The sequence below is a fragment of the Vulpes vulpes genome, chromosome 15 (assembly GCF_048418805.1).
Source record: "Vulpes vulpes isolate BD-2025 chromosome 15, VulVul3, whole genome shotgun sequence".
In the NCBI taxonomy this organism is placed as follows: Eukaryota; Metazoa; Chordata; class Mammalia; order Carnivora; family Canidae; genus Vulpes; species Vulpes vulpes.
This window is the reverse complement of record NC_132794.1, coordinates 22020567-22038880: the sequence shown is the minus strand read 5'-3', so window position 1 is coordinate 22038880 and position 18314 is coordinate 22020567. Positions and strand designations below refer to the sequence as shown.

The window sequence follows — 18314 nt, the reverse complement described above, 5'->3', positions numbered from 1 at the left end:
TTAGGCAGGCACTCAGCGAAAGTTTGTGAAGCATACATGGTTTGATAGTCTTTTTTAACTATACAGCCACAAAGTCTTTAGTTAATCCAGATCTGATTTTAAAGTAGCTCCCATTGTGGCTCAGATGGAGCCCAACTCAGAAAACCACCTGCTTCACCTCTTTTCACATGGGACATATATGAGTAAACATGCATGCTTATAGATTTACACCTAGGTTTTCCACAGATCAACTGATGTTTGAAAGTGTGTTACTCTGAGCAGGATGAAGGAAGAACAAACATACAAGAAAGGAGACAAGTATACCTACTGCGATTTTGGAGGATATAGTACCTAGCAATGTTATGAGAAACACCAAAAGTTTTTGAATGTCTTCTTGTCTTTCATAGACTTACACTATTTACTTACTTATATTAGGAATATCTCTTATGGAAAGAGCTACCACTATTCTGGGAGGAAAAAATAAATCTCCCCTCTTAGGACCCATTAAATTAAGAAATTTTTTTTCTTCATATCTTTATTGCCTTTCCAAGTCTGAAAGTCATTTTCAATCTATTTGGAGGAGATGATATGTACACATAGAAAAATAGTTAAGTAAAATACTAAACTATTTAAAGAGTGAAAAAACAAGGCTAGTTTTATGAATATAATGTACTGGTTTTTGAAAAACTATTATCAAATGTAATACATTTCACAGAAAATTAATTGTGTTTTAGTTGTGAATTAATTTCTACAACAGAAACATAAAGATATGCATGTGACAAATTTTAACTTAAGTTTTTTTTCTCATTTTAATGCTTTGAATTTATGTTTTTATTTCAGTTAGGATGTGATTACACAAGGTTTGGGGACTAATATGGCTTGAGCTTGACAATTTCTGAATTTCATGGAACAGAAGGTCAGCTGGGAGGGAAGTTATAGAAATACAATCAGAATGACTCTCCTATTTGCTCTCAATAGCAAAATACATACCAAAAAACAGATGCTTAAACTTTATAATTCCTAAATTATTTATTCTTATTAAATTCTAGTTTAAAATACTCTATCAAAAAGCAATACAAAATGATCACTAAAAAGAGAGCTAATAGCAAGAATACATAAATAAGGGGCACCTGGGTGGCTCAGTCAGTTAAGCATCTGCTTTCAGGTCAGGTCATAGTCCCAAGGTCCTGGGATCAAGTCCCACGAGGACCTTCCTGATCTGTGGGGGGCCTGCTTCTCCCTCTGTCTCTGCCTCCCCCCCCCCTCTGTCTTTTATGAATAATTAAAGCTTTAAAAAACTAAAATAAAGAATACATAAGTAAATGATTTACACTGTTGTACCTCATTTAAATTGTTGTTCCTCTAGTAGTGTAGGGAAAAAATAGACATTTTCCTGTTCAAAAAAACTACATGTTTTATTTACTATGTTACCCCTCTCCTGATTTTTTTGAAGATTTTTATTTATTTATTCATTCATTTGAGACACAAAGAGAGAGTCAGAGACATAGGCAGAGGGAGAAGTAGGCTCCCTGGGTGGAGCCAGATGTGAGACTTGATCCCAGACCCCAAGATCATGACCTGAGCCAAAGGCAGATGCTCAAACACTGAGCAACCCAGGCGTCCCTCCTCTTCTGATTATTTGATGAGGAATATACAATACAAAACTGACACAAGTACAAACAATATAAAACCTGAAGCTAGTCTTCACTGATACTGATCTAATATCAAGGATTATCCTGAGACTTGGGCCACTATACTCTCTGGACCTCAGTTTTCTTATCTGTAATGTAGAGATAACACCATTTTCCTATGTCATGGAGTTGTAAAAATTATCATAAAATATTGTATCATAAAGGACGTGTAAGTATTCTGGAAAGCTAAAAAAGAAAAGTTGAACTTAAAATCTTTTAAATTATCACTAGGCTCAGTTTCAATTTGTTAAATAATTAAAACTGTAATGAACTTAAAAAAGAAAGTATATTCTATATGTCACCAAAAAAAAAAAAAAAATCATTGCTAGTCCCCAAATCCTAGTGATGTAATTTACATGTGGTCATGATTTTGTTTCTGAAAAAGCCAAAGACAAGTAGTAAATTTTCACACCATAGTAAATAGGTGGTAGAAAAAAAAAAATGAAAACATTAGGAAATTTGGCTTTCATAGTTATTGTCTAATTTCATGGGATGTGAGAAAATATTAGCATTTAAATACATTGTTAAGCCAATTTTTAAAAACCATAACTTAACAAGAAAATTAAATATCTGTTACATAAACTATCTTGCTGCCCACCCTCTCCTCTGCAATGACAAAACATATTCAGTTTTCCATAAAAATAACTTCAAGTAACTCTCAACATTTATAATCATGAGCTTAAAAGATTTAATTTTGTTTCCTTAGGAAAAAAGTAATTAGCATTTTAGCATCAATATTCCTTTATCATAAGTTGCTTTACAAATATAATGTTTCTAAGAGCTTTTCTAAAGATGGTAATAAAGCAGATCAGTATGCTGGTTTTATGATAAAATCATAAATAAAATATTTATTATTTAAAAGCTAACTAGCTAAAACTAAGTAAAGAAAATAATGTGACTGTATTCTTAAGAGAATAATCAGTGTTTAATAAGAGAAAGTGTCCCACATTAGGGTGCTGATGAAAAAAATATGCTTAGAGAATAGATTAAATTTAGAAGATCAATTTTTTTTCTAGCAAAACTTCATTTCCCCAGAATTTTATAATAGCAAAATAGTAGTAGTAGTAGTGGTAGTAGTCGTAGTAATAGTAATAGTAGTGCTAATATTGCCAATATTTGTTAAATTTTTACTCTGCACTGGACAATAAATGTAGAGGTTTTAAGTACATTAATATGTTCACAACACTCTTTCCAAAACCCCATGACCTAGTTTGTGATTGTTGCTGTTTCTATAATTGTTCTCGTTTTAATAAAGTTACATTGCAGCCTTGAGAAGTTAGCTGCCTCATTCAAGGATATACAGCAGTATGTGATGGACACCAGGTTCAGTGCATTTAAGTAGAAAGCCAGTCCTTTCATACTTAAAAATGGTGAATAAAAGGGTGCCTGGGTGGCTCAGATGGCTAAGTGTCTGAAGCTTGATCTCAGCTCAGGTTTGGATCTCTGGGTCACAAGGTCAAGCCCTGCATGGGGCTCTATGCTGGGGGTGGAGCTTACATTAAAAAAAAAAAAAAGGTAAATGAAGATATAATAATAGGCCAGGTAGATCATCATTGACATGGGGGATTTATTGTCTAGAACAGTGCTGCATGGGAGAGGAACCTAAGTGAAGCAAAAGAAAAGGCAATAGTTTATAACAGAAGGGTCATTTGGTCAATACATCCAGAAGGCCTAATGCCCGATCAGATTTCTATTTTTCAACTCCTCTTTTTTGAGCTTTAGTTGTTGAATCATGTGCAGTAGAGCAAAATGAATTTCCATGGACTCTGAAAAAAAAATTTAGCTTTATATGTAATCAAAGACATTTCATAGATGAATTGTCCTTATTATATTGGAATGGTACATTCAGGTAGGAATTGCGTATATTCAAAAAAGGATAATGGAAGGAAATGTATAAAATGATTTTCTAATTGTCAAAAGAAAGCCTGGTTTGCTTAATGTATTATTTTTACAGCTTGAGACGCTAGGTTTTTTTTTTTCAATCTTGCCTATAGATATATCTTTGATAAATAACATTTAGAATCTCATTCTCCATTTGTGTATTGGAACTTTGCAGAAATCTTATTTATCCTCCAACACAGTTATGTGTTTGCTTCCTGTTTCTCTTTATCAGAAGTAAAAGAACTATTATCAAAATTACACTTGCTTGGAAGTGTAATTGCTTGGAAGTTGCAAGTTGGTTGATTTAAGACTTCAGGAATTCTTACCTGCAATTACACAGAAATGCTATAGAAGTACGTCCATGTTCTAGCACAGGTGAACCACAAAGTCACCTGGGTAAGAAGCCAGGAACTATGTCACAGGTAGAATGAATTCTTTTTTTTTTTTAAAAGAACATGCATTTCCTGGGGAAAAAAATAAATATAGATGTGAGGCTCAGTCATTCAGTGGAAAAATCAACTAGGATTTAGACAGGTCTGTCATCATCTAGCATCAGCTTGATTTAAAATGCAAATGAGTTACATTGATTCCTTTATATCACAATTTCTTCAAGTCACTATTAAAATATTATACCTAATTTTAAAAATATAACTTAGAAAAACTTTGTTTTACATAGCTATTTTTCAGAAGTGATTTTCTCCAAACTAAGTGTGCATCTGTCCCTATCAATTGCATTGCACACATCTTAGATATTTAAGATGCCATTATGATGCTGAGTAATAAATATATTTTATCATTAAAAAGGATAATTATAATTTTATAATGTTATGTAAGCAAATGTTAACATAATTATGTTAAGAATCATTTTTAATAATTCTCTAACACTGTCTTACAAGAATTCTTTTCTTCCCTCAGATAGATAACAAAGTATCACCAGTTTAATCTCTTTCCATGGTACTTATTTTTGTGCCAACACTGTTGTGATTGTGTGGTCTAACATCATTTTTGACTATAGGCATGAAACACTTGATACATCCTCACTTCCACTCTCCTTCTTGCTATTTTTACTTTGTCAGTCAGCATATTCCATCCTATTCCAAGTTACCTCTTTCATGGATAGTTTCTATATGACTTTCAAGAATTTCTACAACCACAGGTCAAGGAAAAATGACTCCCATCGTCCCTAGCCTTCCCATGATACACTTCAGAAAGGTCATAAGTACCATAGCTCTGAAAAAGTTTGCTTCTAGTCTAATATGATTTAGTAAGATATTAGCTGAAAAAATACAAGTAAATCATTTATTCTAAAATGATGATTTTCAAAATATTCATACACAGATATTTTAAAATGTATTCTCTGTCAAAACAAAGTTCTTGGAGTGCACATAATTTGCAAGTTCAAGGCTTAACTGAGATAATTCTACATGGAACATTTATTTAACCTTCTCCTACAGGAGTTTTGACTACATTTTCCTCTTAATAATGTGATGATCCATTAATGGTTATGAGTTTCTAATAGAGTACAGTTGGGGCTATAATAATATTCATTATCTTCCCCTTGGGAAATCAAAAAATATATTGTAAAGAGAGCTACTTAAGAGTATTTTTCTAAATGAAGTCTGAAAAAAATATTTCAGGGAACCCTGGGTGGCTCAGTGGTTGAGCATCTGCCTTTGGCTCAGGGCGTGATCCCCAGGGTCCTGGGATCAAGTGTCACATCTGGTTCCCCATGGGAAGCCTGCTTCTCCCTCTGCCTATGTCTCTTCCTCTGTCTCTCATGAATAAATAAATAAAATCTTTTAAAAAAGAAAAAATATATTTCAAATCATTAATCAGTTGCTTAAAATATTATTAGAAAGCCAGAGAATGGTTCCCAAAAATCATGTAATTAAAATTTACCAGTGACTCACTTTTTTCCTGTCTCTTTAGTTAAGATTTATTTTCAAAATAACTATCTATTTTTTTTCTAATTTGGAGCTTAGTAAAATTATTTTCTTTTATTTTTTTAAGATACGCTTTTTAATGGTCTTGGGCTCGGAGCAGTCATTGGCCTGGGCGTGGCGGCACTCTTGCTAATCCTTGTGGTAACGGACGTCAGCTGCTTCTTTATTCGGCAATGTGGGTTATTGATGTGCATCACGAGGAGAATGTGCGGGAAGAAAAGTGGTTCTAGTGGGAAAAGTAAAGAACTCGAAGAAGGAAAAGCTGCATACCTGTGAGTAGCAGATATTTGCAGCAATTACATTACACAAGTGCCACAGTCAAGTTTGAATATTTTGCTCAGGGACTTTGCTGAGCAGAGTAAAGAGCTCAGCTCTAAGATCAGTGAACACTACTGTCTGCTTTCTGATCTTCAATCTAATGACCTTAAATAATATAACATGTTATGGAGCCAAATGCTTTTGAAAACAGATTATTAAAAAATAAATCTTAAAATGGGATCCACACAAAAATTAGTTACTGTTATGATTTAAATATAAACAGATGGAAATATAGACAATGGTACAAATATATTTATCATTTTTTCCACCGTTTTTCAGTTTATGTTGAATAAAAGAAGGATATAGATGGTAATTTGAGTTAAAAACTTGGGTAAGCTGAGTAAAAACATGTATTGTGCAAATTCCTTCAAGTGTAAGAGGTGACTACATAGAGGCTTCAAGATTGTATAGAAATGTTGTATGTGCCATGCAATACATTATTACAGATTCTAAACTAACTCTTCCAAATTTTGATCAAAAGATGACTATATGTTAGAATTTGGCAGTGTTTAATAAGACATCTCCTTATTATGTCTGTGGCATCTCCTTCAGTTAGAATGTGAATTCCAAGAAAATACACAGAGCGGAATACTATAGAAAACTCGTTTGTTATGTAAAAGATCAACTAAGAGGTTTTAATACTTTTTGTTTTGTTTTGTGGCCTTTTGCTAGATTTTATCTAATATCAAAAACACAAAAGGCTCAATTAAAAAAAAGAGGACACAGGAGAACATGCACTTTCACATATAAACATGCAATGTTTATGTATATGTGTGTTTGCATACATATACATATATGTTATATTAAACCCTGTAATCAAAAATAAGCATTCTTAAGAAATGAGAACATTTCCTTTACTTTTTAAATCTTAGTCTTTCTGTTCCACATCTAACACATACAAAAGAGTTAAAAGAATTTTATAGCCAACACCCATTTATCATCTATGTGGATTATAGAAAAAATATTTTATTTTATTTCTCTTATCACATATTTATCTATTCCCTCAATCCATTATTTTATTTTTTGCATTTCATAGTGTATCTATCCACTGAACCCTACATAATTCATTGACCTGCCTATCACTGCATGCAATTCAAAATGTGTTAATGTTCTCTTTAGGTAAAACTTGCATAGTGTAAAATGCACAAACTGTTCCATTTGATGAGTTTTGACAAATGTTTATATCTGTACAATCCAACCCCTATCAAAATTCAGAAATAGCATCATCCGCAAAATTTCTCTCATGTTTCTATCCAGAAAACTAACATTACCTCACCCTGCCCCAGGCAACTATTATTCTGATTTTTTAAATCATAAATAATTTTTAGCTGTTATAGAACTTGATAAAAATGGGTTCCTGTAATGTTGACTCTTTTGTATCTGGCTTCCTTCATTCAGCATCATGTTTTAAGATTCATTCATAGTGTTCTGCTTATTAGTAGTTCATTTATTTTTATTGTTGAGTCATTACTATTTGCTTCTCTATGCATACTTTTAGGCATCTGTAGTCTCATGCACTAATTTCTAGGCTTCACAATATAGGAGAAACCATTCTTTAATTGAGTTTTGTTTTTTACTTTGTAAAAACTGTATTGAGTTTTGTTTTTTACTTTGTTTTGTTTTTTTTTTTTTACATCTCCAAGCTTATTTCAGTCCTACTAAGCAATTGAGTTTATTTTTTTGTTTGAGTGTATTGAGTTCTGTTTTTTACTTTGTTTTGTTTTTTTTACATCTCCAAGCTTATTTCAGTCCTACTAAGCAATTTGTCTATGACCATTTCTTATGGATTCTCTAAAAGGGATATTTTCACCTCACAGGATGCCAAATCAGATAGTATACATTTTCATTTCAAAAACATTAGATTCATTTCAATACCAAAATGCCACCTACTTACTTGTTGGACACAGATCACGGCAAAGAACAAACAGAAATCAGGCTCCACTTCACACTTTGAATCAGATAGTAATGTGTCCCATAGTAAATGTAGCAGGATCAATTCACTATCCACCATCTCTTGCTAGAACAAAGTCTACTTTTAATAACTTGCTGTGCTTTTACATTATTACCTAAATAAAAATATACCAAACTTAGTTTTAGTCTCTTTTTCACATATTAAGAGAACTATATATTATATAACATTATATATATATGATTTATATATTGTATAAAACCATGTATCACACACATATATGTGTGTTATGATATTATATAATACATATATATATATATATATCACACATACACATATAACTCAAAGCTTAATTTTATGTATCTCTATTCTTGTTGAACCACTGAGCAAATATTTCCTGGATAAATGCTAGATAATAAGCACTGCTATACAACCAAGCAGTAAAGAGATGACAAAAGTAAGTAAGAATTTTATTCACATAGAGTTCTTATTCTGACTTATGAAGACAATAATAAGCAGTAACTAAAAAAGGAAGTGTTTAATAGCAATAAGCACTAAAAAGAAAAAAAAACAAAAATAGAGTGATAAATTCTTACTACAGATTGGGTCATGAGACGTCTTGCAGGGAAAATGAAGGAGGGTGTAGCATGCGTGATAGTGGGCAAGAATATAATAATCAGGGCAGAAATATCCTATAAGGTGGAATAATTAATACAAAAGTTGTTAAGGCAGAAATCATCTTACTATGTTAAAGGCCAATGAACATGAGTGATGCCAGTCAGAGAGAGTCTGGTACAAATGTCGTGTTAGAGAATTACTAGATACCAAAGTATTAAATTTACTTAAGTCCAAGTAAGAAATATTTTTAAATAGAAAGCTCCTGTAAGTTTTAATTGATTTTATTTATTCATTCATTTATTTGAGAGAGAGAGTGAGGTAGGGTAGCGGTAGAGGATGAGGGAGAGGGAGAAAAAATCAAGCAGACTCTGTGTTGCATGTGGAGCCCCATGTGGGGCTTGATTTCACAACCTGAGATCATGATTTGAGCTGAAACAAAAAGTCAGACGCTTAACTGATAAGCAACCCAGGCATTCCCAATAAGTTTTTGAAGATTGCTTTAGCTACTTGTGAGGAATGAATTACAGAAAGGTTGATAGGTATAGAGGAATTATTTAGAATCAGAATGATGGAGTGGAAGGACCTTGAAATAATCCAAATAAAAAATAACATTTTTTTGGACCAAGGTATAGACATATAAAATGTATGGAGTCTAGATACAGCTGAGGTAGTGTCAAATACTATGTGTTTATTTGACTTTGGGATGAACTAAAGAGAGAAATCATGTTTTTGTCTTAATTAACTGGAGGATATTGGTGACCATGTGCAAAACAATGAGGATATTCAAGTTCTGCCATTTATTTTTATTTCACTCTATTAATTGGTAATTTACCCATCAACACTTTGGTTTATAAGTCCTGCTGGGTTTAATTAACCTTAAAGACTTGGGAAGATGAAAACACAGGGTTCATTCCTTGCTTGTTATCCATCATAACTTTTTATATCATTATTTCCTGTGCTTTGGGAAAACAGTTTTCAAATATTTTTCAAATATTCAGTGTTTGATTTGGGAAAATATTATATATATTTTTCAAGAATATTACATAAAATTGCAATGAGAAATAGAATATAACTGATTTGATGGATTGGATCTCCACTGGCCTTTAAACAAGATCTGAAGCATTCTTAGACTAGTTCTTTCATGTTATCACAATTAAAAACTATACAGCTTTATTACAGAATTCGGTAATTACACACTTAGAGAATTCTTGTTTAAAGAGTATCAAGTTCCAGAAAAGAGAAATTAAAGTCCATAGCATACAGAATGACATTCGTGTAAAGTTCTAGAATATTATATCATTTGGCTCTTGTAAATTTAAATTTACATTTATCTTGCATTCTTATCATTTATCTAATAAAAATGGTGAATGATTTCTATTTTATCAAACTGTACTTATACTCTTGCTTACCCAAGCATTAATTTATGCAAATAAATATTTATTGAACACCTACATAGGCACCATTCTAAGCCCCAGAAATACAACTCTGAAGTAAAGCAAACTAGTCCCATCCATCATCTAGCTTTTACTCTACTAGGAAACACATTTCAGTTAAAAAACAACCAAATGGATGAATAAATAAATAATTTACGTTATAAATGCTACATAAAAAAGGAAAGGATTTTCCTGATTAGACTTACCTGAGCAAGCTGTAAAGGAACTAAATTATTAAAAATTAATAAGATGTAACTAGCCAAGGTGTATGTGTGTGTGTGGAAATGGCTTTTCAATGTTCGGAGAGATATCCAAATCCAGCCCCCTTTACTGGCATGTGAGAGAAAGGAAATACATAACTCCAGTCCATTACAGCCATTCTGACTCACTTCAGGACAGAAGCCTGAGAAGCAGTTGTGACATTTACAGTCCAGGGGCAGAGACTTAATGAAGCCTAATGATAAGACTATTGTATGTACCCACTCCACACCCCACTTTACCACCATGTTAGTAAATGCCTATATTTAGCAGTTCCTTCTAACTAGTACATCATGTCCCAGTATCAAGAAAACTATAAGTTATACTGAAGGCAAAAATCATTTTGAAGAAGCAGAACTAGCATCAGGGGCAGATTCAGAGAAGGCGGGGAGGGATGTTGGAATTATGAGACCAAGATTTTTTTTAAGTATATGATTAATATGGTGAGAACACTGTAGGACAGCATGAAAGAATAGATGGCCTGTGTAGTAGAGAGATGGAAATTCTGAAAAATAATCCAAAAGAAATGCTAGAGACCAAAAACATCCTAGTAGAAACGAACAATGCCCTTGATGAGCTTGCCAATAGACTAGACATAGCTGAAGAAAGAATCTCGGAGCTTTGAGATTTAAAAGAAAATACCAAACTTAAAAGCAAACAGAGGGGCACCTGGGTGGCTTGGTCAGTTAAGCGTCTGGCTTTTGATTTTGGCTCAGATCATGCATATGTTATGATATTTTTATTTAAGCTATTTTCTTGAAAATATGAATATCACATTATAGTTAAAATCATTCATATAACTCATGGAAACATTTAAAACAATAAAACATCTCATATATAAATTTTATCTTCTGAATTGTAATGTAGGAGCAATATTTTTGATGCTATATTTCAAATAAAAAATTTAAAGCATATGGCTAGTTAGAGGGAAAAGCTACTTTATGTCATAATTTTCTTTAGCAAACATTTTTTATTTATTTCACAAAATAAACTACACAATCAAATTTAAATTTGGACTTTTGTAAAAATTTAACACAGCTTTGAGGAGAAAAAGAATTCTAGACAAAATGGAATTTCTCCTTTCTATTTTTTCTGAGTGAAAATTATGTGGGTGAGATGAATTTAAATTAAAAAAAAATTGTTAGTGGTATTCTTAATCTGACTGTTGGACTTTTGGCAGAGGGAGGTGGGATTCAGTTGAGATGCTAAACTATGTTTCATAATGCTTCTATTTTTGCATTACATGAGTAAGGTTTTTTGTTTGTTTATTTTTTAGGAAAGATGGATCAAAAGAACCAATAGTGGAGATGAGAACAGAGGATGAAAGAATCACTAATCATGAGGATGGGAGCCCAGTAAATGAGCCAAATGAAACCACACCGCTAACAGAACCTGAGTAAGTAAATTCAAATGCTTAATTATTTTTGGATAAAAGTTAACATAATAAATTATAGCATGATTTAATTATAACATTTTGTAATTACTTATAGCATATATTTCCAAATAACATCATTTGTAGAAAAATATTTATTTTTCAAATAAAATACATGTGAATATCAAAAACCATTTTTAAAAAGATTTTATTTATTTGAGAGAGAGAGACAAGCAAGAGGGAGAAAGAGCTACCATGAGTGAGGTAGGGAGGGGCAAAGTGAGAGGGAGAAGCAGACTCCCTGCAGAGTGGAAGCTGGACTTGGGACTCTATCCCAGGATCCTGAGACCATGGCCTGAGTGGAAGGCAGACACCCAACTGACAGAGCCACTCAGGCGCCTCTGTAAACCATTTTCTACTTAGACATTTCATATGAAAATGTTATATCAATACCAGAGAAAATCAACTGTTCAAACATGTATTTATAATTTTATGTAAAATTATCAAAAACATGGAACATGTTAGAGTCAGATTTTCTTACACTTATTTTACTCTTTAAGAAAGTGATACTTTCAGGGCATCCGGGGGGCTCAGTCAGTTAAGGTTTAAGCATCCAACTCTTGATTTCAACTCAGGGTCATGATATACAACTCTCAGGGTTGTGAGATGGAACCTCCTGCACTCAGTTGGGGAGTCTACTTGAGATTCTCTCTCTCCCTCTGCCTCCCTGCACCCAGCTCATGTTCCCTCTCTCTAAAATAAATAAATGTTTGTTTTTAAAAGAACGTATACTTTCAAAATGTGATTCTGCTGAAATATTTTTTAAAAAGGTCAGGAAATAAGTCATTATTCTGAATATGAATATCACAATTTAAAATAAAAATTAATAGTGTGAAAATATACAGAAGTGTACTTTAAAAGGAAAGAAGAGTCATTAGGAAGAGAAAGAAATACTGTTAAATTGTCTATCATTTTAATGTCTATATAGCAACTGGTGCTTGCTCTTCCTTCAAGATTATATTATTTACTTCTTTCTACACCCGTCAGAGGTCCATTGTAGACATAGCAGATATTTATTTCAACTACATCTGCAAAGAGGATGTACACATTCAAAGATGATGATGTTCATCAACATGAAAGTTAAAGTGATTAAAGTCAAAGGCATTATGAGGGAACGGTAATAGTATTCTATGAAATGTATTAGATACCAACAAAACCATAGCTATCACATTATTCTTTAAAACCTGCTCACTAAAGTGACTTCTAAATTTTATTTTTTTAAGGATCCCTTTTTCTTTACCAGCAAACATTCCCTTGCAGAGAAATTTGATTTAGGCTTCTCATCCTGAATGGAAGGCTGTGAGTTGTCACAGGTGAAGAAAATAACTTGTTTCAGAAATTCCCTGCTATCTGCTCTCAAGGGACTGAAATAATTACTATTTAGAGAAATACAAAGTACTACTATGTAGCTAAAATTTCAGTATAAATCCTCAGGTCATGTCAGTGACTGCACTTAGAGATTATTATCTTCTAAACTGAAGTTTACTCTTTAGAGGCAGCTTTTACAAGATGGGTTCTATAGTTTCCCCTTTAAAAATTAGAAGAATTTTCAATGAAACAAAATATTACAAAACAAACAAATTTCTATATACTTATTAACACCTGCAATCAGATTGGTGTGTATGAAAACTAGCTAAGATCTGGGTTTTACATGTAAGCTATGAATCACTAAATTCTACTCCTGAAACTAACATTACACCATATGTTAACTAACTGGAGTTTAAATAAAAACTTGTAACCACAAAAAAAACAAAACAAAACACTAGCTAAAAAATATCCTTACATGTGACAGGATAATATTTTGCAAAAAATAAAACAAAAATAAAAAAGATGATCTTATAACTACTCCAGTCCTCAATTATAGAAAAGAAATAGTCAACATAAAAACAATAGAATTAACAGTAATATTTAAAAACAATTTAACATAAATGTAAGTGGTGAAAATTATATATGCAAATATTCATCATCCAAGAATTAGTTGAAAACACTGGTTAATTACAATGTTACAGGTCTTCGAATAAGAGATATATTAAGCATTATGCTAACCTTTTATCCAAGCTCTAAATTTCTCTGTGTTTTGCTGCTTAGAAGTGACCCATTGGTTTTATCTTTTATTATCAATGTTTGCAATATTTGGGGATGGGAGAACTGAAGAACTGTGAAGGCATTATTATAATATAAATTAAAGAAACTGCCCTAGTGGGTACAAAGTAGATGGTACTTCATTCCCAGCAATGGGTTGTAGTAACTTTTACCTGTGACTTACTTTTGTTTGGTTAGTTTTCACTAATAGCTTTCATCTTCAGAATACAATACATTCAAAAATAGAAAAGAAATTACAAGTAAATCCCGGAGAAACTAACATAGTCAATTCACTACACCACAAAATGATGACATTATTTTTATGATGACATTAAAGTACAGAATTGAACTGGAATTTGTTTTTGATGTGGAAAAAGTATTTTGTCAAGGGAGGAAATTTTACCCCCAAAGCCATGTACACAAGGCATAATCGTTAACCATTGAATTCAAGAGTGGTAGAAAAAATTATACACCTTGAATCATTGTCATGATAGTAAGATTTGTGAAGCTATCATAATATTTAGAAATAAAGGGGTGCCTAGATGGGTCAGTCGAATAAGCATCTGTCTTTGGCTTGGGCCATGATTCTAGGGTCCTGGGATTGAGCCCAGCTTTGGGCTCCCCATGTAGCAGGGAGTCTGCTTCTCTTTCCTTCTGCCCCTCATGCTCCCCCTTCCTCTACTCATGCTCTCTTTCTTGCTTTCTTAAAAAAAATAAATAAAATCTAAAAAAGAAGAAGGAGGAGAAGGAGAAGAAGAAGAACAAGAAGAAGAGCAAGAAGAAGAACAAGAGGAAAAAGAAGAGAGCTTGTTTTTCTTAGTTATAATTGAAAACAACTTTCAAAAATTGTGCTCATAGGGGATCCCTGGGTTGTTCAGCAGTTTGGCGCCTGCCTTCAGCCCAGGGTGTGATCCTGGAGTCCTGGGATCGAGTCCCGCATTAGGGTCCCTGTATGGAGCCTAGTTCTCCCTCTGCCTGAGTCTCTGCCTCTGTGTGTGTGTGTCTCTCATGAATACATAAAATCTTAAAAAAAAAAAAAAGAGAGAGAGAGATTCTTTCTCCTTTAAAAAAATATGCTCATAAATAATACCAAAATAACAACAAAAAATAATGGTGACAAGACACTAAAGAAAACATATATAGTAAATGTAGAAAAGTGACAAAGTCCTTAAATGCATTTACTTCCATTAAGTTCCAAAGAATATAGCTAATTCACCCAGCTTTCGAATTGTGTAATAGAATATGGCAGCAACTTTTAACAGTTTTTATTTTATTTTATTTTTAAACAGTTTTTATTTGAAAAAATGTATGTACTAGTAACTCACCTATTTGATATATAAAAATACTGGCTTGTTTAAATTCCAAACAATTACATTTTTCATACTAATGACTGTTTATCAATTCTAAGCCACCCTACAGTGAACGATTTGGTGCATGTAAATCTACAAATACCTCAAATGTCTCATTAATTGTTCTGTGCTATATCACATATTTACAATGGACAATATTAGTTAATTATTTAATTATTTTTCTATCAATTTTAACAAATCTGATTTTTTTTTCATTCTAATAATTGTGGGCATTGCCTTCTATAAAGCAATAATGTAAGCATTAAAGAATACCACATAAATTACCTTAGAAAATGAACTTCATTACTTTTATATTTCCTTCCAGAAAATTGCCTTTAAAAGAAGAAAATGGAAAAGAAGTCTTAAATCAAGAAACTATAGAAATTAAGGTTTCTAATGACATCATCCAATCAAAAGAAGACGACAGCAAAGCATAACACCAAGATCACAGAGGCTTGGGCAATGCTACAAAGAGCATTTGGATTGCAGTGACCCTATGACCAAAACTATTCCATTGACCTTAATTTCTTGGGAAACTTCTAGCTTGGAATAGCTTGTACACATATACATATGATCAAATATTCCTACCCATGGTCCATTACCTTTTGTTGTTGTTGTTATTGTTGTTGTTCATTTTGTTATGAATTTCAGTAGAGAGACCTGACTGGCATCAACTCTTGGGTATCAATTTGATTCTGTGATTGAAGTACTGCAATTTATTATACATCTAAAGTGCTCTGTTTCTTAAGAAACATATATTTCATTCAATGACCTCTCCAACCAACAGGGGTTTAAGAAAAAACAAAAGGAAAGAAAAACTTTGTGAGCTAAATGTGTAAGAAAGCCCTGCATGTTTTTCATTCTATCTTGGGCAAATAGATGATTAAAGTAGATTTCAGTTTAAGATGAAAACAGTTAATAAAGGTTACACTTTTTATCAGGAGAATTTCAGGGAACATGGGCTTGAAGGAGCCAGTATTTTTAGCAGATAAGTTGAGAGAAACTGGAAAATTCTTTTTAAGTTATAATTACAGTGCTATTTCAATGTTCATTTTTGGTAGACTAAAGTGCCAGATCAAAATTGTTACCCATTTGAACGAATATTAGTTGTGTGTAAAATTAGATTAGAAAGATTCCGTAAATCTCTCTCTTTATATATGCCATAATCACTCACAATGGATTACACAAAATAATAAATGTATTGCAAGTGAAAATAATATGATTTCTGCCCTCAGCTTCAAATAAAGTAAATTGAAATGGTAACAATATCAATGTTGTCTTGATATATTTATAAATATGTGATTATCTTTTACTTTTTAAATAATTTTATCAAAAAATAAGTCCTTAGTGTTGAAATACTTCAACCCGTATCCTCAGATATGCTTTTGGACCATTGTTTTAGATAATCATTGTTTAAAAATTCATTTTCCCAATGTTATAGGTCAATCATTAAATGTAATTGGCTACTGGAAATTAAGATCCTTAGTGGTTAAATTAAGAAGAAATCAACATTACACATGCCATAAAAGTGTCAGTGATAAACAATTGAATTGCCACTCTCTGTTTTTCTTCTTGATGTTGTAACTAGAAGTCATTTTAAAATTTTGATAAATAACTTTGGTTGAAGAAATTCCTTGGCTGTTCAACACAAGCTTTCTAATGTTACTTGATAGGGCCTAAACCAGAATAAAATACTTATTAACTTCCAAGCTATGCAAGCTCCCAGAGGTAAAAGACTGAAATGTGATTTTCATTCATATGTGAGGTAAAATAAATGTATTTATGTTTATAAATATACATACCAGTTGGGAGCAGGTTTTAGATTATTTGTTATCCTAGAGAGCCAAAGGTTTCTTTAGGCCCCGTTACATTCATAATCTTTAGTGTTTCAGGTGGTATTATAGCTCAAATATTGGCTGGTTGGGAAGCGCATACCAACAGAACACTGAGAGTTTTAACAGTGCAGAGCAACCTGCTTCGCATGTCTCTCTGTAGAGATAACTTGATGAATACATCAAATGCAATATTAATGCTACTCATGAGCACTTTTCTCTACAAAGTGCTTGAAACTGTCAGGCAAGGAGAGACAACTAATTTCACAGAACTTTAGTTATTAGCAGGACAGAATGTGTCCGTCTGCATGTTTGTGGACTAAATCTCCAGCATCATTTTCATAATTCACAGGATTATAGTGCAGGAATATCCCCCTTGATATTTTTTTCTGACATATTCTGAAGAAATGCTGTGCCTCCCTAGGAATTTGAGTAGAAATTATCCACCTGGTCTTTTGATAGACTTGACTGTTGCTATCTATTTATGTTGGTTTGATCACCTCTTTGCTTTATTTGACGTTTTCCCCCCCTTTTGTACCAATGTGCTATAACTAGTCAAAGTACTTGAATTTATTTGTGCAAAGTAAACAGGCTTAGTAAAATGTCCATGAAGCAATAGCCATGAATGCTAACTTTTCCTGGATAGGGCTGGTTTTAAACTGATAATGGTGAAAGAATTAGAAAAACTGAGAAACCAGTTTAGCATGTTTACTATTATTATATTTGTGCTATACTTCAAGAGCAGAGAAATCATAATAAAGAACAAATATTTTTGTGTTTCCTCAGTTTGAAAGTTTGTCTCTCTCATTTCTTTGGACTTTCCATGTAAAGCAATTTACTTAAATATTTCTTTTATATATATATTATATATATACATATACATATATATGCTGTTAAATTTCTTGCCACTAATGTGGAGTAATGATCTGAGATTAGCAGATAATTTGAAACTAATTGTAGACAAACCGTTTCAAGTGCACTGTTTCAATTGTCTGAGTGGTCCTTATCTCTTGTCCTTGAAATCTATGCCATGCAGGAGCAAGGCAATACTGTGATGAAAAATAATAATAATAATAATAATAATAATAACGTTTCAATGGAATGCTCCAACTTGCTCTATTTTTAAAAGTTTCCGAATAAGAGATGCTTGTAGTAAATTGTAAAATATGAGTAAAACTGAAATAATCTGTTCTTATTTTCATTCTTATTCTAAACATGCCATATAACTGTATAAATGTTATTTTTACTGTCTGAGAGTGCTCTTAAATATTAATATAAAATGTCAAAAGATTTGACTGAATATAAGTGGGTTAAATAATCAGAACCCTATGCTAATTTAAACAAAGAAGAAAAAAGTAACTAAAAATATTGGTATTTCTTGATAGGTAATGTGCAATTAGGCAATGACAATCTATATTCAACAACATATAGGAAGGAACAGTAATATCAGCATTTTGACACATTCTGTTTTTAAAACTGGCATAAATTAATGTGTCAACATATTTTACAATGATCTGCAAAAGAACTAAAGAATTGTGATTTCTATAGATTTGTTATTTTTGTTGATTGATTTATTGCCATTCTTTTGA

The 18314-nt window shown here is 32.2% G+C and overlaps 1 protein-coding gene across 1 annotated transcript in view; it reads left to right on the top strand.

Moving 5' to 3' along the window:
- Nucleotides 1-17518, top strand: part of NCAM2 (neural cell adhesion molecule 2) — a 503824-nt gene extending 486306 nt beyond the window's left edge. The window contains exons 16-18 of the mRNA XM_025995672.2: nt 5562-5766; nt 11307-11426; nt 15219-17518. Of these exons, the coding sequence (XP_025851457.1) occupies nt 5562-5766; nt 11307-11426; nt 15219-15330 (437 nt within the window). The 3' untranslated portion in view covers nt 15331-17518. The remainder of the gene's footprint in view (nt 1-5561; nt 5767-11306; nt 11427-15218) is intronic.
- Nucleotides 17519-18314: the final 796 nt, after the last annotated feature.